The following is a 22,180-nucleotide window of genomic DNA, read 5'->3' as shown; positions in this document are numbered from 1 at the left end:
ACTCAGCAGTCCAGTGAGGAAAAATGCCATGAGGGCATTTGAAACCAAGGGCACGTTATTAAATAAAAGAGAGGGAATGGACAACTGACAGATAGTATGTACAGATTACTTTCTGATTTAATGTGATGCTGAATGCAGTCAGACTAAAATCCAGACCTAATCATTTGTCATTCACTCCAGCTTAATGCTACCTCCGCTTAATGAGCACAGAGGGAATGCACAGCAGTAATATCTTCACGGAAATAATTTTGCTTGTGGAGCAGCTGCAAACTGCATGATTCTTGATGGTTTTTTAGATGTCAGTGCAGTTCATCACAGACTTCAGTCTACACAAGAAAGACGCCAGAAGATATTTCCATAGACTAAATAAGAAGCCCGCCAGTTCATGCTCCAGCTCCTATGTGCTCCTGCCGTAGTAGTGCAGTAGAGCTACACCACAGCTACGAAAACTAGGGGAAAAGTCTCCTGCTGCAGAAGCAGCACAGAGCCAATATAATATAAGCTCAATGGCTTCTCAGTTCCCAAAAGCGTCAGTAAAGGCAGCATCTCCTACCGAGCTGAATGCTGCAGGGAACTGGGAATCTGCCGTCCAAATTGTAGTCACCCTGGCTCCTGCGCAAGAATTATTTACACTCTAGCATCCTTCAGCATGCTGGAGGAGCTAAGAGCCATCTTTCCCCTCACTTCCCAACTGGCTGCACCTCTTATGTTTTGGCTTTCAGAAGCTCAGAATGAAATTTAGCTTTCTAAAGGAAAGGGAATGTCTAGTTATTCTAGCAGGGGGCACCAGCATGAAACTCAAGATGCACTTGTGCCCATCTCTAGGCAGGACAAACCTGATGTGAGAAACTGCGGTATTTTGTACCTCCAGCTCATGCTCTAGGACCCCCACCCCACTCCCTGCATGCACACATGATTTAGAAAGGTAAATCAGCACTGAACTACTGTTTTGAGTTTCCTTTGAAATACCTAGTACTGATGAAAGGTTCTGCAGAGAACTATATCTTTTTATTCCTTCCCAAGCCAAGGCCTGTATGAGCAGTGGCTATCCAAGCTCCCAGGAGGGAAGAGGACTCGCAAGAACAACATTTAGGGATGAGAGGGGATTGTAGCCTTCATGATCCACTGGGATATTTGCTCAGGTTCCTCACTTGTGGGGCTTATATTTTCCAATGATGTGTCTGAGGTGAAGGTGCTGTGGAATGGACTGGAATACAGTAAATCTTGTCTCCTGCATTGCAGGTTTGAGGCTGTGTTTGCTTCCATTTACTGAGGTAAATAAATACCAGCAGCTGGGATATCAGGTAGATAGTTGATGACCCACAGTGAAGCCAGGGTCAGGAAGAGCAGCAGAGATGCCTGTGCTGCACTGAAACAGGATGCAGGTGCCTCTGTTTTGCATTCCAAATATAACCCCAGCTGGGGCTGCATGTAGAGCTCCCAGACACTCATCTGTGGGTAAGATTTAGGCAAATAAAAGTCCTACTAGTAATAGCCCAACCTTTGAGTGCAGATCAAAGGAAAGGTGAGTGGAGCTACAGCCCCTGAAACCTGACTAGACAACTTGTATTTTACCCACCTCTTTTTACCTTAGCAAGGACAATGACAGGAGTGAAATGGAAAAAAGAGGAGTCTGAATATCTTCTGTGTGCATAATAAGTAGATTTAGGAACCCCAGAACCTTTTCTTCTCTGAAATATTTTAATTTTCTGCTCATTTGTGTTTCTGGAGTGGAAATGTAGTACACCTCACAAAAAAATTACACCAGCGAAACCACACTTTGGCTTCAATAAAATCAAAATGTAAAGTATTTGACGTAGGAAATAAGAAAGATACTGGAAAACAAGATCAGAGGGAACCTGTGAAGTATTTTCTGTACTAGTAGATCATATGAATTGACCTGCAAGTATAAAACAAGGAATGTCTAATTTCCAGGAAAGATCTCCTCTGAACCCCTGATCAGAATTTAAAAAAAAACTTTGCAAATTTTTCCTTGGGGAACAGCCATGGAGACTCCAGCCTGAGAGACCTGAACACACCACAGGTCCTATGAGAATGGTTAAGCCAGGCTAGTTTGCCAATCAGGTACCTCATTTTTGTTTAGACCCCCTACTGCATGCTAGTGAAGAAATTCCTTCTTCACAGGAAAAGTCATTCTGGAACCCGCTGCCGTACAGTGGCGGGCAGAAGGCTACCTGCCACTGGGCTATTTAGCCCTAGAGGAGAAGTGATACGCATGGCCCACCTCCACGTCCAGTCCCAGACGGATGGAGCCTGGAGTCCAAGGCAGTGGAGAGGGTGCAGTTATTCTAGCTGTGCTGCCCAGCACTGCACCAGGGATGCCACATGGATGGTCCAGGTTGCTCAGAAGTTGGCTTAAAGATGTTTCCATGGCATTCTACTTGCCTGTGTAGAATGACCTTAGCACATTCAACGCAATGGTCTTGCTAGAATCTACCATGAAATTGCAGCTTTTCTTTTTTATCTCACTTACCTTGCTGTTGGGGAATACCAGGTCATAATCATGGACTTGTAGCTAACATTTTATATACAGTTTTATAAGAAAAAAGGGCAGATGCACAAATTAAGGTGCCAAGGTGCATGAACAAATTTTCTCACTTCATGCAAGTGATTGACATCCTGAGTAATATTCTTGAAATGGAGAATTGCATCCCAGAATGAAAAAGCTTTAACACGTTGAACTTCATCCTCCACTTGACTGATCTGCAGAAGCTAATTCTACAGTACATTTCTGATCAAGATTATTTGGCCCCAAAATCCCTGGCTAACCGAGAAGCTTCATGTATATCCAACAGGTTTTTTATTCTCCTGCTCTCTGTGTCACACCAGAGAGCAGCCTCAGCAGAGACAGATGTTTGTTCCACTTGCTTTACAGAGATGTCGTTTTAATGTCCTTTTCTGTGTCAGTCTTATGTTGGTGCCTCTTGGCTCTTCTTCCTGACACAAGCCAGACGAGTAAAGAACCCACCAGGACTCCAGCTACTGCAGCCACAATGACAGCCCAGTAGGGGACTGACAGTTCGGTTTTCTCCAAGTTGAGATCTGAATTTCTGAATCCACTATTTCTCAGTGTGGAAAAAAAGGGTTTCTCCTACAAAGGGAGAACAAAGGTTTTACTGACCACACACCACTCAACAGGCAGCATTCAGACAATATGCCATCACTCCTTCCCAGAGAGGAACTGTCAATCTTTAGAGAGACTATCAGCTGTTGCTGCCTTCTGTCTATCTTAGCTCAAAATCTTTCCTGCTCTATTGCCTGAAAGTTCCTAGAACAAAAAAAGGAGCCATCTCAGAGAGTGATGGCACCATTTCCAAATCTGTTTGCTGCAGACAACCAAATGGAAATACTCATTAAAACTGGCTTAAATGAGAGGCTTTCCACTGCAGTAAGGATAATTTTTTGGCATTAAATTTTAAGTAGGTTTTCCTGTATGTAACAAATCAGGAGTATATTTTAGCTATTTAAAGCCTTCACAAAGATACTCTTTTAAAGAATTTTACCAATAAGAAGAAAGGAGAAAAATAAAAGTGGTTAATGGGAAATATGGACATCTTGGCCTTTACTTACTGGGTTTGGACACTTGAGTTTTGATCTGTCATGGGTAAAGTTGTTGTAAGTCTGCTTTTCACCAACTGGCTCCAGCTGAAGAAGAGAAAAGCAATAGTAAACATAATGATTTTTTTCTTCCTCAGACTCTCCTGACTTGGGTGGTTACAACTTTTTATCCAATCTTTTGGTGCTTGCAGCAATGAAGAAATGTGGTAGAAGGTGCATCACAGGAAAGTTTTCAAACATTTTAACACTCATGAACTGAAGAGATTGAGAATCTGATGTACTGTCTGCAGAAAAACTCCCTTAGGAAGCAAGGAACAGGAGAAGCCTTTCCTCCCTTTGCACTGAGTGGAGGAGAAAATAACTCTGAATACCACATACTTTAAATACTCTGCTAAAACAAAGTGGTTCGCTATACACCCAGTTCTCCCACGTACACATCTCAAATGACAGTATAAACCACAAATAAAAAAAAACACACAACACGTGACAGATGTTAGTCACATTACTTGGCACAGTACTGAAAGAAAGATGCTTAGGTGTCATGGTGACGGAATTGACTTCAGAAATGATGTAGAGTTACAGAGTCAGGACGAGACGGTGCCAACCTTTGCAGTCTTCACTCAGGCAAGAAATTCCCTGGGAGTTTTAGCTGAGGCTAAGTTCACAAGATTGCAAGGAGTGAGTTAAATAGAGCTTTCTATACTATCAGTTGTCAGCTAAGTTGCAATAGCTGACCATAGGCTCACCCCAAGTCCATTTCAAACTCAAAATATGTCCAGGCTGATGGCATAGCATTTGTGGTTGGCTAGGAGTGCACATACCATCGGTTACCATAGTTAAGCTAACAAGTAGAGGCTTGCTCAGTCATGTTAACTGAAGTGTTTACAACTGTGTATGGACATGCCTGAAGTAATGACTTCAGAATTGGCCCATAGAGAACCGCAGAGTTGTCATCCAGCACTTCTGGGAATACAGCACAGAGGAGTGCTGGTGCTTCTGCTATTGTCTATACGTGCATTTACTGTCCTCAAGTGATTGAAGTGTCAGCTGTATGTTGGAGAGAAACAACACCACAACAAGCCCAACACGGAGAAAACAAATACTATTCATAAGATTCCCGTACGGAAACACTGGGAACACTTTCTCTCTCTAGCTCAGTTTGGAAAAAAAAAAAAAAAAGAAGAAAAAAAGGAAGTAGAGACTAAAAAATTAAGAGAGAGGTGAACCATGGCAAAATGTGACTAGGGAAGGGAAGAAAGCTAACAAGTGGGGAGAAGATGAGAAGCAAAACAGAATGCCAAGTTTTGCTGATTGTTGTGGGGTCCTATTGGACTCATGTAAGAGTCCTAATCACTTGGCCTTCCCGCCAGCTAATGATGTGAAGACTGAATTTGGTAGTTTTGTTGCATCTTAAAGGCAACAACTCAGATTCTGATGTGGTTATTTGTAAGATGTGTGGCTCATATCCTGTAGTGTTCTGTCTGCAGTACGGCTGGTTATTTGTAGATAATTGTAATACTCCCAGTGCCAGGGCACTTGGTAAGGAGTCTGGCGCAGAGCCCAGACAAAGGATGATAAGGTGCAAAATTCTGTAGCCAGCCGTGCTTGCTTCATCCCTATGCGATCTGTTCCTCAGCAGCATTAACTTCTGAGCTTTGAAGATGACAGTATCCCCAGGTCCATGAGTGTACAGGGCAACTTCTGGAAGAAACACACAGCTCCTCTAGAGCGTGTGGCAAACATGGAGGCAGAACACAAGCTAAACACACTGTCCGTGTGCTCTTCTCCTGGGCCAGGGGACCGATAAGGTGGATTTGGGACCAGTGGGGGCCCCTTAAGACTACAGAGTCCTCTGACTTCAGACAGCAGGAGCATGCTTTGCTTTGCATGAAGCAAAAAGGGCAAAGAACATCATGGTGAGGGAGAGGCTCCTTAAGCCATGCCAATCCCTGCATAGCCACGCAGTAGCCAGGCACAGTCTGGCCCTTTTATGTGTACTGACAAGAATCGATGTCATTTGGCCATAAGCCTACAGCCTGCTGAGCTTTTCAGGGAACAGGGAAACAATACGGCCTTACAGTAAGCTTGCACAGCCATGCCGTACATGGACTGCGAATGAAAAGCAGGGATGTGTTACAAGAACTAGATTTAAATAGTAAACAGTAAAATCTTCAGTTGGCATAGACTGACAGATCTCTACGGAAGGGAATAGTTACGCTTTGCATCAGTAAGAACCTGATCCTCGCCATCCCAGTAAGAAAGCTTTGTGTCAATATCCTTACATGCGTAGGAAATGAGTGACAGTCTGGACAGAATAAAACTCCAGTGGCATAGAAAAAGGACTGATGGTGATTCAGGAATGAGTAATGGCCAACAGAAACACCATGTGGCAACAGAAACCCAATTTAAGGTTACCATATGTCCAGGTACTGACTCTTTTTCTTCTTGAAACCTGCAGCCATGCTCACTTTGCATGTTTTCTACATTTGCCTGGTGTTTCTGGGCCACCATCAGCTCTGTTCAAGCTACCCCATAATGAAGCCTACCTGCTGTCATCTGGAGTCCCAGACAGGGAAGCCTGACGGAAAACAGGGAGATTTGCTGTGCATGCACAAATCAATTACTCAGAGCATGTGCATGCAGTGTACGTCTACTGCTTTCTATAACACTGAACCTACACCTCATATGCTATTCTGGGCAACTGCACAGATTTCTGCCCTGCATTTCCCAGTCTTTGTGCTCAAGTTCATTCTGGAGTATTGTGTAAGTTTCTTATCTTGCTCAAACTTTTACTTACACTGAAAAGAAATTCCCCTCCATTTATGCTTTCTTGTATAAACCAGGATAGGATCTGCTACCACAATGTGTTTGGGTACTGGTGTTTATGAGACAAGAGGAGGAAGTGTTGCTGTTCCTTTCACCATGGGATACATCATGGTTCTGAAAGCAACTGTGACCTTGGAGTTATCAAGTCCAGCATGTGCCTCTTACACACTCTTCCAGCACTATTCAAAAGCTATCATTTCCCCCAAAATGACAGAAGGAATGTGACTGCAAGCAGAGGCATCATAGGTGTGATTTCAGCCCCCCATTAGTTTCAGTGATTCTACTAGAATTGCTTCAGATACTAGAGTGGGTGGTACAACATGTCCACACTATTAATGGCAGCAAAAACTCAATCACATGTATGTTTTCCTAATAAATCTAACTGCATTCACAGAAGAAGGGCAAGCTCATTCAACAGACATTTTCAGGAAACATACAGGACTGAATGTTTAACTAGGCTGATTCTTTGCTTTAATGCAAGTTATTTACCGAATGAGAAGGGAATTTTTCATTACATTAAGACTCTCAGGATTTCTCATTTTGAATGAGCAAAGACTTACACTGTTTTATGCCACATGATCGCTTTGGATTGTGTTCTTAAGCAATGCAGACTGAGAAGAGTCTCAGAGTTGAGCAGCCCCCCTCTTGTCAGGATATCAATTTTATTTCTTGCTTACTGTTTTGTTTCAGACAACTTTCTCATGATCTTTTGTAGGGACTGCTACCACAAACACATAGGGATCTAGGTCGTAACCTCTTACCATATTATTCCAGAGAGCCATGGCCATCTCAGCGTAGCCTCTTACACTGAAATGAAAGCAGTCTGCAGCAAAGAAACTCAGATCTGGCTTGCCGTTCTGCGATAAAAGCAAAAATGTATTTCTCAGCACATTTCAACCTTTGAGATCTGACATATTATATCTAATAGTGCACTGTACTTGGCATACCTACTTCACAATTTTGGTGTGTTCCTAAAGGCAATATGCTAATATTATATTGCCAATATTTTGACACTGCAAATAAACTTAAGTATTCCTAACTGTGGGCTGATTACTGCATCTTGAGACCTTCTGTGTAATGCAGCCTGCTCAACTTCACACAACAATTTTCATTACAAACCTAAACTTACCATTAAACCAAGGCACAGCTCTTACATGGACACTGCCATTGACCTACAATCCACCTTGTACAGAACTGATAGAAAACTGCTTATTTGTGCTTGTTAAATTTCCATTACTCAAACTTACAACCTTTCAGGTGGTGACATTTGTGCTGAATTTCAGGCAACATTAAAAATTGTCGGCTTATCCAGCTGTGGCAAATGTCTGTCTGAGAGAGAATTTGCCTCATCACTACCTGTATGGTGACCATTCTTTGGATTTGAAGGCTGCCAGAACAAAATGGGGACGATATGACAAAAGGATCAGTATTATGCAAAACTGTGTGGTTTTGACTAGGATTCATGCTAAATATTTGTAGCAAGTGCTGATCTCCGTGTGAAGGAAACCTGAACATATTCCATAATCTAGATCTGAAGAAAATTATGGTGAATGCCAACAAAGACCCCAACAGGGGAAGCAACATGCAGTTTGGAGGAAGCCAGAGGGTGCTTAGGTTCAATGTGTGCACACTACGAACGTTTCCTAAAGAAATTTTGATTCACAGGCAGCACAGTCTTTCCTGTCTTCTCCTCTCCTGTCACTCTTATCACAGGTTCCACCCTGTGCCGCTAGACTGTGCAATGAGAAGAAAGCACAGTCCTTGTGGCATGGATCTTACTCACTTAGGGAAATCAAGATACTGGTCCTTGTGTAATGGGAAAGAAAAACAGGACTCACGCTATCCAGGGGCAACAAGGTGTTTCGGAAAAATGGCTGCATGACAACTGCAAAGTCCTCACGCTCCTCGTACCGACCGCTGTTGATCAGCTGTAAGGCTTCAGCCTGTATGGAGTTGCATGGTTGGAAACAGAAAAGTCACTTACAAGGTTCATCTAACATTTGTCAGCTATCAAAAACATGCATATTACACTTTTTTCAATGTAGGAAGCCATAAATGATTAGTATAAATTCAGCTGAATAGTTTAAAGCAGTCCAGAGAATGGCTAAGAAAATAATTTGGTTCATTAAGAGATTTTCATGAGGAAAATGCACAGAAGCTAGGATAATTGGAAATGTGAAGTTGCTTAATTTAAAAAAAAAAAAAGTAGTTTGTAACTTACTTATAGAAATCAGTGCTGCACAATCACGAGATTAAAATTTACAGAGAATTAAAGAAAAGGCATAAAGCCAAAATTTTTAGAAGTGACAAATGAGTCCAGAAGGCCAACTTGAGACTGAAGTGCATTTGATTTTTCAGAAAGGTGTCCTTGCAGTAAAATAAAACTTAAGCATTGAAGAAATCACCTGCCACTTTTGAAAAGTATGGCAATAGACATTCATACAGATAATAAAAACATCTCATTATTACTTGCCAGCTTATCAGTATAAATTCTAATGCTCCTGGTCGTATCTCAAAACATTCCTAACCCCACTTCCTTAGTTAAGGAAAACACCCCCTGTATACAAGTATTTTCCAAGATGGATTTTTTGAGCATTGACAGATTCATCAGACAACATCTACTGCCAGAGCCAGAATGGAGGACTGGAGAACGTAATGTGAACTGATACAGCGATTCCTGTATTCATAGGAATAATGATGGAAAAACCTTCTGCTTCAATAGCTATTTATAGCCTTTGTTAAATTTAAGTCAATCTTATGCCTGAGGCTATGAAAAGTTACTCTCAGATAGCAAGCTCACCCATGGTAAGCTATCTGTGTGCATGCTCTCAGTCCATAGCAAAAGAAAGGGATATCAGGTTGGTTTAGTTCATTTTCTCTGCTAAGAGTTACCACAAAACAGCTGATGCAAGATAATTTGTCACCCTTGCAGTGACATGTTAATTCATGTGAGCGATTCATTGGATTCATAATGGATAAACACATATCAACAAAACAGCCATCACCAGTAACTCCTTTTCAGCTGTTGAAACAGCAACTGGAAACAGAACCAGTCTCAATCTGCCTCCAGCTCAGAACCGAGGTCAAATTATGAGGCAGTGTGGAAAGACTGGCACTGCTGCTAACTGGTTAGCTGAGTAGGGGTTTAGTTAGACTGTAGCCAAGCTGTTTCTCAGTCATCTGTCTCTGTCCTGCTGAGGACATGCATGAGAGGAAGAGAAGCAATATAAAAAGAGACACAAGTGAAGATGACCAGTTACAGAATCAAGGTATTACCTGAAAATCTCTGTTAACTCTCTTAATTTCTTGTAGTTCAGAAGACTTTTCCTCAGGATTTAAGAAACATGGGCAAACATTCCTTCAACAAAAGAAATACTAGAATTAAAAGCCAACCTGGAAGAGCCTATGCAATTCTTCAGCAATGTGTGTCTGCTTGAAGAAGCTCAGGATAGGTGCTCAAAGCTCACAGGCAGAAGGAGAGCCACCTCGTTGGCTTAGAGATGGACAGATACTTCAGAAAAAAATCTCTATTGACTTAGTTTTCAAAGTGAACACCTGTCACAGCCAGTAAGAGCTGCAGGATCCACAACTCTGAGTCAGACACAAAAGTGTTTAGTATGCCACACATTAGCAGGAAATCACATGTATTAGAATTAAAAAAAAACCCTACGTATAGGCTTACAGCAGAGTTTCAGAAATCTGGGGGTTTAAAGATAGAAAAGACAAATTGTTCATGTAGTCTGACTCTTCAGACCACTATGTTTCATTCTATTACCCCCATATCAAGAGGTAATAACTTGTGCTTCACTGAAATGCATCCTCTAAGAATGTGCCTGGAATGAATATGAAGACATCAAGCAATACAGTCAATTCACTATTTTCCCTTCCAGTGTGTTCCAGTAGTTAATTGCTTCTATTATTAAAAATCTGTGCCTAACTTCATTTGAATTCATTAGGCATCAGCTTCCAACCTCTGGTCTTTGTTATACCTTTCTGCATCAAACTAAAGAGCCTTTTCACGTCCACGCTGACTTCTGTAAAGGCACTGCTGCTTTCTGAAACAAGTCCCTCAATCTTCTTTGAGTTAGGACTTTGGTCTCCTCCATTAGGTGTGAAAAGCAGTTCTTGGTTGTGCACTCTGCTGTACGCAGCCCAGCCTGCACCATAGGTAATGCAGCACTGAATACAAGGAGAGGCATCAGGGATGTCAGCCTGTGCTGCTGAGCAGGGAATGGCTGGGCAAAAAAGGCTCTGAAGTTCAGTAGTACAGCAATTATATGGTGACTTGTGCTGTGGCATGCTGCCTTGGAGCGGAGAAGAAAAGTGACGACTCTGCTGCCTACAGCTGCATGCCTTTTAGCTGAAGTATTGGAAGAAGTAGTAGAAAGTTGATGGGAATAGTGCATCAAGTAAAGCAGCAATGAAAGTAGCTTGGAAAGCTCAGTGTAGATGTCCTCCTGTAGAAGCAATTTAGATTGAGCCAAAAAAGTAGCCCTTTAAAGGCAAGGACCTGTTTTGCTCACTTACTTTGCTGTCAAAGTGCACCCCGAAGAGCTTGCTGCGATCTGACGCAGTCCAGAAATCTCTAGTATCTCCACCATGTTGACAAAGACTCTTGGGAGCTGCGGGGATTATAATAACCAGACATACCAAATCATAGAACATGATACCACTACAAAGTGAGAAAGAAGTGCCATCCGTAGGTCAGGGAGTCAGTGCAAACTGCACCGACTGCAACCAATGGCATGTGCAAGGATTATGTATAAAGGGAGGGGGAGGGAGACATACAGTGGATGTCAGCCAAAAAATTCCCGGCAGCTAGTACGAGCTAGCCGAACTGCTGCTTCACTCCCTGGGGCATTTCCATTTTCTCTAGGGTAAATGAAGCTTTGTACAGTTGGTTTAGCCATCAAAACTGGCAGTAGGGTCATGCTATGCTTGGTCCACAGCAAAAATACTGTGAAACACACAGTTTTCCTCAAACTACAGCCTACTTTCTCAGGGCATTATCCAATACAGTTGTTGAAATGCAGCGCTGAGGAGCAGTCTGACTCCAGCTATTTGGAAGATGACCTTGAATGAAACATAATCACTGACAGTCTATCAGAGGTGAGAAAAACATCAGTGTGCTTGCCAGGAACATAGCTTGCTAGGGTATCTTAAAAGCTTACCTCCTCATAGAAAATATCCAGAGTGTCCTGAAGGTGCTTTACATACTTTTGCGCTGAATAGGTTTCCTGTGTAATTTAAAAATAAAATAATAAAAAAAAAAATTTGGATCAGTCTTCTTTCAGGAACCAAGAAGTTTAACTGTTTTGTCTGAGCAAAGGAGTCCACAGACTCTCTAATTGCAAGGCAGTCCATGAGAAGATATACCGACTTGATGCTCCTTTTTGCCTTTGTTGGCAGATATATTTTCAGATCAAGAGGTTTATTGCCACATGCACACAGGTTATACAGTGCTTGTGTTTCTATGTCACTAATATATTTTCTTAATCTCTGTAGAAAATCCTGAGGTATATAATAGTTCTTGGCAGAGGCTTTGCCTGATGAATGACTACATAAATCACATCTTTGGATTTCATGTTGTCTTTTATGGGACCCAGACCAGACTAGTTTGCCTTATGAACAGGGCAATACTTTTTTTTTTGAACTGCCAATCTGGGCAAAGTGATATGGAGGCAGTCAGGCCCCACAAAACCCATAGGCAAAACAACTTTGTGACTGTAGTTTTAGAGGTGTAGCTGTGGGGGCAAAGGCTCCAGGCAGCAGCAAAACTGAGAGAACAGTCCCCAGTCATTTCAATGAGCTGGAGTCCAGACCCCTAGTCTGTGCCACAGGAACCGTTTCAGAGGGGATGACCACTGACAGCTAGATAAAAGACATCTTTTTCACTATAAACTGATATTATTTCTTTTGGTGTCATTCTGAAGCAAGAATCAGGCATTCTCAGTAATTATTGCGTGGAGACGCTTTCCAGAATAAAACTTCACTTGTGTCCCCATAACAACATGCCTAAGACACCACGCTGTCTTGATTGCTTTGTCCAGTTAAGCTGGGAGAGCTCTTCAGTTTACCCTTGGTGTTTTGTTCAATATGGGGCAGGTTGCTGGTTCTTAAATAATGCATTACTCCAGAGCTACAGTGCCCCAATATTAAAAGCTGTGTGCTTTTTTCTGATACAATACAGACGAAGGGAACAGGACTTCTAAGTGCTTTTTAAACAAAGAGGAGCTTTGGCTCACTGAGAGAGAGAAAGGTTAAATTTCCAGGGCTGGTCCCTTGCCAAGTGCCTGCATGAGCATGCCTAATTCAGAGATACAAACCTTGTTCAAGCAGTACTGGCATAGGTCGTTGCCTCCAATGAGGACAGTGATCAGCTTCCAATCTTCCTTGAAATTAATTTTCTAGTGGCACATAAAATAAACAGATTGCAGCATCCATTGCTTAGGCATGCAGAGGTAACATTCACAAAAGGGGCTAAACAGGTTACAGACGGCATGGCAGAACAGAGAAAGTAGGCATGCTGAGTTAAGATGGCAGAAGAAAAGCATCTTCTGGGGAAATGTGAACTGTTTGCTAGTCTAGCTGCAATTCACCTTGGCTTTCGTAAGGAAATCCCCTTCAGCAGACAAGATCTTTCAGGGCAGCCGAGCACAGAAATGTGTCTGTGGCAGCAAGCGTGCCTAAATGAATGTTAGCTTCAGGACAGGGATGGACAGGAGAGATTTGCCAGCCATGGCTGAACACTGCAGGCAGCGTGGGGACAAAGAGATGTGGGAATGGATGCTGGAGTGACTCATGGAGCTGTGGAACTGGAGCTGCTGGGGATCCCTGCCAGCTGGGCAAGTATTACCCCACGGCCAGGAGGGGCGAGGGGTGCCCCAGGGAACAGACAGCTGGATTAAAATAGAAGAGTCCAGGAGGCTGGTGACTTCACTGAGCTCATACAAGGGCAGCTGCAGCATCCACGTCACTGCAAGCTAACAATAGGCACTGCTGAGAGCTGGATCTCATCAAAACATTTTGTAACGTTCAGTACAAAGAAAGGAATCAAAGGCAACTATTTTTAGTGTGGTGCATTTACATAACAAACATCTGTGAAAGGATCCCACAAATAGAGGAAGGTCCTGGGAATCACCCACAGGTCTGAATTCTCCTCCTTAACCAGCGCTTTGTTCCGAAAGCCTTTCATAAGAGGCAAAGTGTGGCAGAGACTCCCCCCCTCCCCTTTTTTAAAGATGCCTAAAAATCAGTGAATAAAACAATGCTCTAGAGCCAAGTACTATTTTATTGAAGAGCCATGCCAGCTCCCTTCACTCTGCCAAACAAACGGTAATGCAGAGTAACTGACAGTGGGACTAGCATGCAGCATCCATCAAGAGTGCTGGCACAGAGGGACACATGCTTTGACAAATCCTGCTTATTCAGTACCTTCCTTTCCCATTCAGCCTGAGCCAAGGAGCACCAGGCACTCCCATTCCCTTACAGGGTGCTCTCCCTGAACCAACAGCTCACACCCAGGCATCTGCTCAAATTCAGCCAACATGTGGAGCAGGGCAGCCTTCATTTTTGCCCAGATTTCCTCCCCCCACCCCAAACTGCAGCAGCAGCCACTGAATTAAAAGCGAGTCACCTTTTTGATGCCTTTTGTAGCCCTCATCGGAGCTGGCACAGCAGGCTGGTCCACAATGCTAGATCCCCTACTAATTCCCTAAAAGCTTGTGGCATGACAGGGATTCACCCAACCCTGAGGTTTCTGGCCACTGATTAATCACTTGCCTGTTCAGAACCAGAGTTTCAGAGGGCCTAATCTCCTGGGAAGACTTCAGTTGTCCCCCTTCCCAGTATTGCCATTTCCCGGACCCAAGAGTGAATAGTGTGATTCATGTTGGTCACCAGGTGCCTGCTCCAGCAATTTTACACTCAGCCTTTATGACCTCCACTTTCAATGCTACTGTTCAGCTAAGCAGTCCTGTGATCTCCCCAGAGCCTTCAGATCTCTCCTCTTCCTCACTACCATCGTTCCAACTCCTGGACGCACTGCACCCTATATTAGTCTCTGCCTTGTGTGTTTGCATCTTACCTGCATGGATTTGTATAGGTAAATTATCATCTCCTAAAGGCTAATCGCCAGCACATTCATCTTGGGAAGCATACTAGAGACAAGGACACTGACTCTTCTTCCATCAGTAAAGCACTCTTCACTACTCAAGCATCCCATCAATTAAAGTCATCTCCCAGAGACCACAGGAGCACTGAGGGGTGGCCCAAGTTCCACTTACCGAGCTGCTTCTCATTAGCTCCACCAAGTCACGCGCTTGGGCTGACATATTGCTAGAGAGAGAGGACAGAAGCATTTTAGATGCATGCTCTGAAAGCACATCATCTTCTTGATCTCCAACTCCTCATTTCAGGGAATCTTAGAATCAGCAGAAATCAGTACAAGGAAAGTGATGCCTCAAAAGGATGAGCAAACATAGAAGGACCAAGATCAGCAGCAGTTGCACAAGTGAATAATCTGATCTGAAAGGGCTTCAGCTAGGATGGCTGCCAAGTGGCAGGCAACTGGGATGAATTCTTCCCATCTCAGAGTTGGCTTAAGTGTATTTTGTTTGGAGAAAACCACTAATGCCCAGATGCATAGAGACATTTAGTTGCATAACTCCCTTCAAAATATAGTGGGGGAGTTTGGTGCTTACTCAGAAGCTGGGCACCTAACCAGCCTTCCTGATCTGGCCTTAAATTCCTACGGCTTGTCTTATGGCTGGAAGATATTGCTTACACAGTGGAACTGCCAGGCTGCAGGGTCCCAGTCCAGCTCTGGGCAGGATGCAACATCCATGGAGTGAAGCACAAACCATGCTGAGACACCAGCTGGAAACTTGAGCTCCTGATACACTAGCATGAGACTGTGCTTGAGCTAATAAGCCCTGCCTCTCTCCAGCAACTACACAAATGCGGTTACATTATTTGCACTCCCACAACCACACTGGTCGCCCTGAGTCTTTGCTCAGGGCACCCATGAAGTATTTAGTAGCTGCACAGGCTTTGCTAGCTATCCTGAAACTCTCTTGCAGTAAATTTAATGACTGTTAAAGGTGTATAGAAAGTCTTGGAAGCAAATTCCATGAGTATCCATAGAGCAGGCACAGCACATGCAATACAAACTCTTACACATTTTGGTTCTTAACGGACTAATAGAGTTTTTCTTCAGGAGGAGAAAGGAATTAATTCCCAGCTGCTCATTCTGTTCTTTTTCTTCACACTGCACACACGGATAGTTTTTAATGCCATTAGGATAGCAGTGGGCTTCTATTTGTTAGTTTGAGGCCCATTTCCCAGAAATCACCGAATAAATGAGAGATGCTCATGAATTTTTTCTCATTACAGATATGGTCTGACAGTGAATCAGGGAACCGCATACTGGAGGCTGGGCAGAAAAAGGTACTGGTAGAATAAGAAGCATAACTAAGGCATTGGCTCAGAAATTCTGGGCAGGGGTCAAATGAAGAAAGGAAGTTTCTCTCTGTCCCTAATTTAGAAAAAGATACAAATAAACCCCCCAAATACTGAATTTAAAAAAAAATTAAAAAAAAAAAAAACAATTAAAAACATCAGATCACAGCAACATGCTCAGTATAAGTAGGTCATCAGTATTAACTCAACCCTGACATGCGGTTCAAAGATAATCTGCCAGTCCATCAGTTCTCACCCCTTTGCCCTTCCTTGGTTGCGATTGTGCTTACCGTGCTGTGGCGCCTCTCTCTGCAACGTTGAATCCAGCTGTTTCCTTAGAGCTGCCAGTGGAGAAGCCAAAGAGGTTCGGATTGAATTTTTTCAAGATATCTTAAAAAGAGAAAACACAATGTTTAACCATCCACAGTACAACTGGCAGCATTGCCTCCCGCAGAAGCGCAAGCCACTCGAGTGGTGAGAATATGGAGCTGGGTTTTCCCCTCATTCACTGTGACCTTACAGAAGCTATAGACACACCTGCCTTGGAGACCCTAGTTACTATCCAAACTTCAGCACTGCAACTATTTCTCCCCGTGGCCTTGAGGAGCCAGGGTCTGGCAGCCCAGGAGATGCACAGGTCTTAGGCAACTCACTAGTCTTGAATTTGAGTGCCAGAGTAATCACGGTCACTTTCCTTCATGTACCAGGAGCAGGTGCTCCGAATATGGCCCTTTACCTCCCACTCGTCCAGCTACCCATCAAGATAAGAATATTTATTGCAGAGAAGCGAATTTTATTCACATTTCTAGATTTCACTGAAACCCTCAGTGGGGAAGCGTGATGTCTGAAAACTGTTATTGTTACTGCGTCTGTAGTGCTGTCTGAAACCTCTTTACAGAGTCTCATTTATAATGCATAAATGAAATGCACTTTCTATTTTTCTTTAAACACAGCAATGTGTGTGGTACAAGACAAAGCATATCAGATTTTAATACCAAGTGCCAGGTATTGTCAAACTGCTCTACAGCGTGGATCACATACAAATAGATGAACCATTATGAACCAAGTCCCCTCCAATTTATGGTCACACTGACCACTTAATGGTTTCTATGGCAACTACAGGGACCGATTACACAGAACACTAGGACAAGAAATTTATAGTATTTTTAGATTCTTTTTCAGTGCAGTGTAGCAACTTGAAATCACCAGGAGGAACCATAACCTTGTCAACAACCCTCTCTAGATGGACTGCTAATTGTTTCATAACCCTTCATTTATCCACAGCCATTACAGTCAGTCACTGGAAAGCACAAAATGAAGTAAGGGAGGAGCAGGTCTGCCATGAAATTCTGTCAGCTTCAGCACATCTACTCCTAATCATTTCTGTCAAAAGGACAATACAATCATATGCAGGTCCTGTGATGTGGAGGGGCTGAATCAACTTTACAGCTAGTCAGGTCAGTCTGGGTTTCAGCCTTGACTCACATGAACTGCTCATATCCACAATAGATGGGCATCCCCCACTGTTCGCAAGGAAAGCATGACCGTTTCCAGATGTTTCCTAGCATCCACTTAGACTACTTTCAGAGTAATAGTCGCCTTTTGCTTTTCTCAATTGATTTTCTAGGATACTCACTGGGTAAAGTAGTCTGGGTCTCCAGGGTCCCATCACCTCCAATACTACAAAGGGAAAGAACAAAATCACCAGTTAATCCTACAACCATCTGTCTTATTGTCACCATATGTTGCTGTAGCAGCCCAGGAAGAAAAAAAAAAAAAAGACTAACCTCAAACAGGACTAAAGAGATAAACCACAAGAATTCAGGGAAAGTACTGAAAGGAGACTTCACATTAAATCAAGCAGGGCACCAGCTAAGATAGAAGCTATGCCTCCAGACTGGGAATAGAGCATACTGGCAGAACTGATTTTTCGTATAGACATGCTGGGATGCCCAGCATAGAAAGGCATATTTCCTCACCAAAGTTGCTCCACGTGACCTTGCTGAAACTACATTTGCATACAGTTATGCATAGAAGAGAGACTGCATTAAATGCTCATTAACCACCTATCTGGGATTCTGCAATGTTGATTATGAAAAGAGCCTCTGTCTCTACCATTGAAAACTTGTCTGTGTGCATAGCCAATACATGCTTATACCATTTCTGTCAGCCCCTCCTGAAGACATCTGTGCCTGCAGATACATACAAGGGGGGAAGAAAGGATGAAGAAAAGAATGTATACATGCACACACGCTTATCAACCATACTTCTGCCCATATGAAGCACGCAGTTTCCTTGCACTCTAGCAAGGATATTGAGACTCACACCCACTCTGACATGTATTGTCTTTGTCCACTTTGCAATAGCAAAGACATTTGGGACATTGAATATGCATGCAGTGCTCTTGCCGTGTTCATGCCAATCCACACTCACTCAGACCCTCTAACATTAGAGACTGCATTCGATAATCACAGCAATACCAATATTTTGAATAAACTCCAGAGATACTAGCAGGAGGCTGAAAGAATTCACTCATATTAATAATCCAGTACTGTCAGACGCACAAGACTATGCTGGTAGCAATCAGGTCTGGTTAAAAAAAAAAAGCATCAAAAATCCCACAAAAACTAACACAAAAATCCCCCACAAGAATCACTCCCTTTCTTTTCCAGTCCTGACTCCTCCAATCTTTACCCAGCAATACTTGCTCTCAGCATCCTACCCCTGCATTTACATACTTAAGTACGTAACGACACAACTAGGTGACCCACACTTTTAAATGTGTCTCTGGACAAAAATAGAGAAAGAGAAATTTGAGCATTTTCACCTCCAGGAAAGTCCCCTCCAGTCTGTTTGTTTGTCAGTTGTTTTGGCTCCTACTGCAGTCTGGAAAGGATGGAAAGAATCATTTATAAAATACTAGAAGGAAAAAGTGCTACAAATTTAAGACAGACAGACATCGTGATTTGAAAGTGCTAAAGCATTTTGGTAACTGTACTCTGCATCCAGCCAAGCTTTTGCAATATCCTAGTTTTAGCATAAATGGTCCATGTCCTTATTCACCACCACACACTGGCCTCTGGGCAGCCCTGCATCTCCCGTGCTTCAAATTCATGAGCTTCCCCTCATATACAAAAGCAGCTCATCTAGGTAGTAGACCATGGAACATCAGAAGAGATATAGTCCAGCCAGAGAGCATCAGACTGTAAGATCAAGGACATAAGGCTTTAAAACTACTTTAAAACTACTACTACTACTACTAATATTGTTTTAGCAAGCAACGCAATGAGACCCAGATTAACATCAACAGCTTTGTATTTGTTTCGATTTTTCCAATGGAAAATGCTTCATCCTGGCATTTCCTGAAGAAAGCTGATTTTGAGAGACTTAATAATCCAGGATAAAAAAAAAAAAAACCAAACCAAAAAACCACTGATGAAAAATTCCCAGCCAGTTTTAGCTGTAAATAAATCAGTAGAGGAGCTGCTTTTTTAAATCTGCCAAGAAAACAAATCTTTGGTATAAAATCCACGTTTCCTCTGCTGGACCCGGTCTGCTAGTCTAACACACAGACTTGATGAGGTGTAGGCAGGATTTTTTTTTGCTAATACAGATAAGGATGTTGGCGTATCTATTGCTTTCACTGTGCATTGATGCTAAGAAGTCAAACAGATGCATTCTAGCCAGTGACATGACTAAATTGCTCAATGTTTCATTAATCTCCAGCTGCATCTAGACTGAGAACAGCCTTCCTGCAGTATGAACTTCAATATCTTTGAAAAATAAATAAATAAATAAAGCCATCAAAACAAAGAAGTTTGTGTGAATTCGAGTAGCTCACAGGACTGGGACAGATGTCTAGCAAGGTCAGCACCCTGACTCGCTTTCAGGACAGCAGTCACGAAAACAATAATCAAGATTGGGTTCTTCCATAGCTTTATAATTTCTTAGTGGTTGCACTTAATCTTGTATTCTTCAAAAAGCCATGGTATCAATTCAGCCATAAACACTGACTGCATTCAGGGCTCTTGTGGGAAATACCAGGAGGAAAATCAAAGCCTTAGTGGACCAAGGCAGATCTTTTCTGCTGCAGTGCCTCTGTGCCGGGGATGGTTAGGCGGTACAAAGTGTGCACTGCTGCTGGCTGTTCTGCACTTTGTGTGCGTGTGTGTGCTTGTGAGGGTGTGTGCGTACGCACGCAAGAGAAACACTGTCAGCAATAAATCCCTTAATAAAACCCCCAGTCATATCTTGCTGTGGCAATGGCAACTAATAGGAACTGCATGAATAATGGCAGTATGAAAACTGTCTTGCTCAGCTCTTGAGACAGGGACGTCAAGCATCAGAGTCTGGCCCTTATGGCTAGGGCTCTCTGAGACATTTTATATACTAAAAGAATTAAAATTTTAAAAAGAAGACATGTGTGCTAGTGCATATGTCTAGGACTAGGTGTGGGGGAGGAAATCAAGCAATTAATTTTAAGAGTCATGGCAATGGATAGGAGGGAGACTTGCAGGGTCATTACTGAGGTCTTCTAAGAAAAGCTCAAAGCTCAGCGTGGGGGAAAAAGCCAGGATTACATCAGGTCAAGCAAAATCAGTTTCAGAGCTAATGAGGAGGTGAGGACATGAACACCTGCCTATAGATAAGCCTGATCATTTAAGGGCTTCAGTCCCTTCAACTCCCTCTGAATTCTATGGGAGCTGAAGCTGCTAGAATGAGCACCGATTTAGCTCAGGAGTTAAAATTCATGGGAACTGTTGACACGAATGTTTGCTTTCATCCCATGCCAGAACAATTCTGTAGTGCTGTGTAATTCTGGAACTTTTTCTCAGAAAACTCCAGTGCAGATCTGCAGTATTCCCTGCTATTTTTTTCTGGGGCCTTTCTTTTCTGTGCCCACTCTTTTCTTTTCAGTTCGCATTTCTTGGTACATGAAATACATCAGAGTTTTAACTAGAAGATGCTAAACCAGGAAGCAACATCTGAAAGCAAAATTCTGAAATACAGAAGTATCAGAATTATCTCAAGTGAGAAGCACTTCACTCTGCAATCAATTATTTCCATAGGAATTTTCATCAAGATTTCTCATTGCATGAAAAATGTCAATTTCTTGCTCTTGTTTTTATGTCAGAAAAAGTCTATTCTTATAAGGCAGACATTTCCCTTTTCAAAAACACTTGAATAAACTGTGTACAATAGAGAATGTGATCCCATTTCTGTTCTGGCCTGAATTATTCATTACTGGATTACACAATTGCCAGTGTCACTCATATCCCTTCAGGCTATTTCTTTGCAAAGGGACACAGGTAGATGAGTTTTTCTTTGCCAAGCCAAAGCAATTTGCTTTCTATCTGATGATGCCTGACACGACCACATCTAGGAAGAAATCGACAATTGCTCTTCTCATTCTATACATGGGAACACAGCAGTACTCACAGTCAGGGAATCTCCCAGCGCTCCTATGACTTTGATGTCAGCAGGTTGTAGCTCATGTACTAAAAAACAGTAGAAGAAGAAAAGCAGGCTTATTGACAAATGACACAAAATACTGTTTAACAAAATAAAGATCCAAGTCTTTGGTTCCAACCTGATGGTATTTTTACGGACTTCTAGGAGGAAGTCTATGAGGAGAACGAGCCTCAAGTTCTGTGTGTCAGCTAGGCAAAAGGCCTAGCTTGCAACAGTGTACTCAACTAACAAGGAAATAAATGGACCTTAAAACAGCTTAGGACAAAAAAATGAAAACAGATTAGATCTGTTTAGGGGTGCATACATTCAATCTCTTTGGATTGGTTTTCAGGTTCAGGTCATAGATCAATACTTCCCATTAGCAATCTCCCCGCGAAGCCTTCCAACTACATGCAGTGCTCCTACTTGCAGCGCTGCTTATCAGAGTAGGCTCAGCGGGTAGGTCAAACTTGCTGAGCCACTAACCTACCTGGGCAATTTTAATGTGCCATGTTGCTGTATATGATATACATGATAAATGATAAATGTGATCATATTTATCCACAGAGAGCACACCTGCTGCGTTGCAGAACTTGCTGTGTATGGCAAGACAGACTTTCTTCCTTTGCTGCTAAATATATCAGCTTCTGTTTCCTTTCCCTCTAGGATTTGCAACTTCAAGATCTTATTGTTTTTAAAAACAAAAGGTGAAATCTTTCCTATTTGTGATTTTGGCTTACGAGTTCTTTCTCACCTGATGTTGGGACATGACTGGATGGAGTCTGTTCAGAACATGACAGGTCACTGCCCCAATTCTGAAATGGCAAGTTACAAAATTGCATCACCTTATGGTTAGAAGATAATA

The 22,180-nt window shown here is 42.6% G+C and overlaps 1 protein-coding gene across 1 annotated transcript in view; it reads right to left on the bottom strand.

Moving 5' to 3' along the window:
• Positions 1–2,537: 2,537 nt before the first annotated feature.
• The window catches only part of PLB1 (phospholipase B1), an 82,389-nt gene continuing 62,746 nt past the window's right edge, over positions 2,538–22,180 (bottom strand). The window contains exons 45-58 of the mRNA XM_075146844.1: positions 22,070–22,130; positions 21,304–21,362; positions 18,692–18,750; positions 17,501–17,544; positions 16,155–16,254; positions 14,691–14,742; positions 12,732–12,812; positions 11,577–11,642; positions 10,933–11,027; positions 9,682–9,763; positions 8,244–8,348; positions 7,167–7,262; positions 3,592–3,666; positions 2,538–3,112 (exon numbers count right to left, since the gene is read on the bottom strand). Coding sequence (XP_075002945.1) covers positions 2,891–3,112; positions 3,592–3,666; positions 7,167–7,262; positions 8,244–8,348; positions 9,682–9,763; positions 10,933–11,027; positions 11,577–11,642; positions 12,732–12,812; positions 14,691–14,742; positions 16,155–16,254; positions 17,501–17,544; positions 18,692–18,750; positions 21,304–21,362; positions 22,070–22,130 — 1,197 coding nt within the window. The 3' untranslated portion in view covers positions 2,538–2,890. The remainder of the gene's footprint in view (positions 3,113–3,591; positions 3,667–7,166; positions 7,263–8,243; positions 8,349–9,681; positions 9,764–10,932; positions 11,028–11,576; positions 11,643–12,731; positions 12,813–14,690; positions 14,743–16,154; positions 16,255–17,500; positions 17,545–18,691; positions 18,751–21,303; positions 21,363–22,069; positions 22,131–22,180) is intronic.

The sequence above is a fragment of the Calonectris borealis genome, chromosome 3, assembly GCF_964195595.1.
Source record: "Calonectris borealis chromosome 3, bCalBor7.hap1.2, whole genome shotgun sequence".
Classification (NCBI taxonomy): domain Eukaryota; kingdom Metazoa; phylum Chordata; class Aves; order Procellariiformes; family Procellariidae; genus Calonectris; species Calonectris borealis.
The sequence above is the reverse complement of the archived record's forward strand: the minus strand, read 5'-3'. Positions and strand labels throughout refer to the sequence as shown.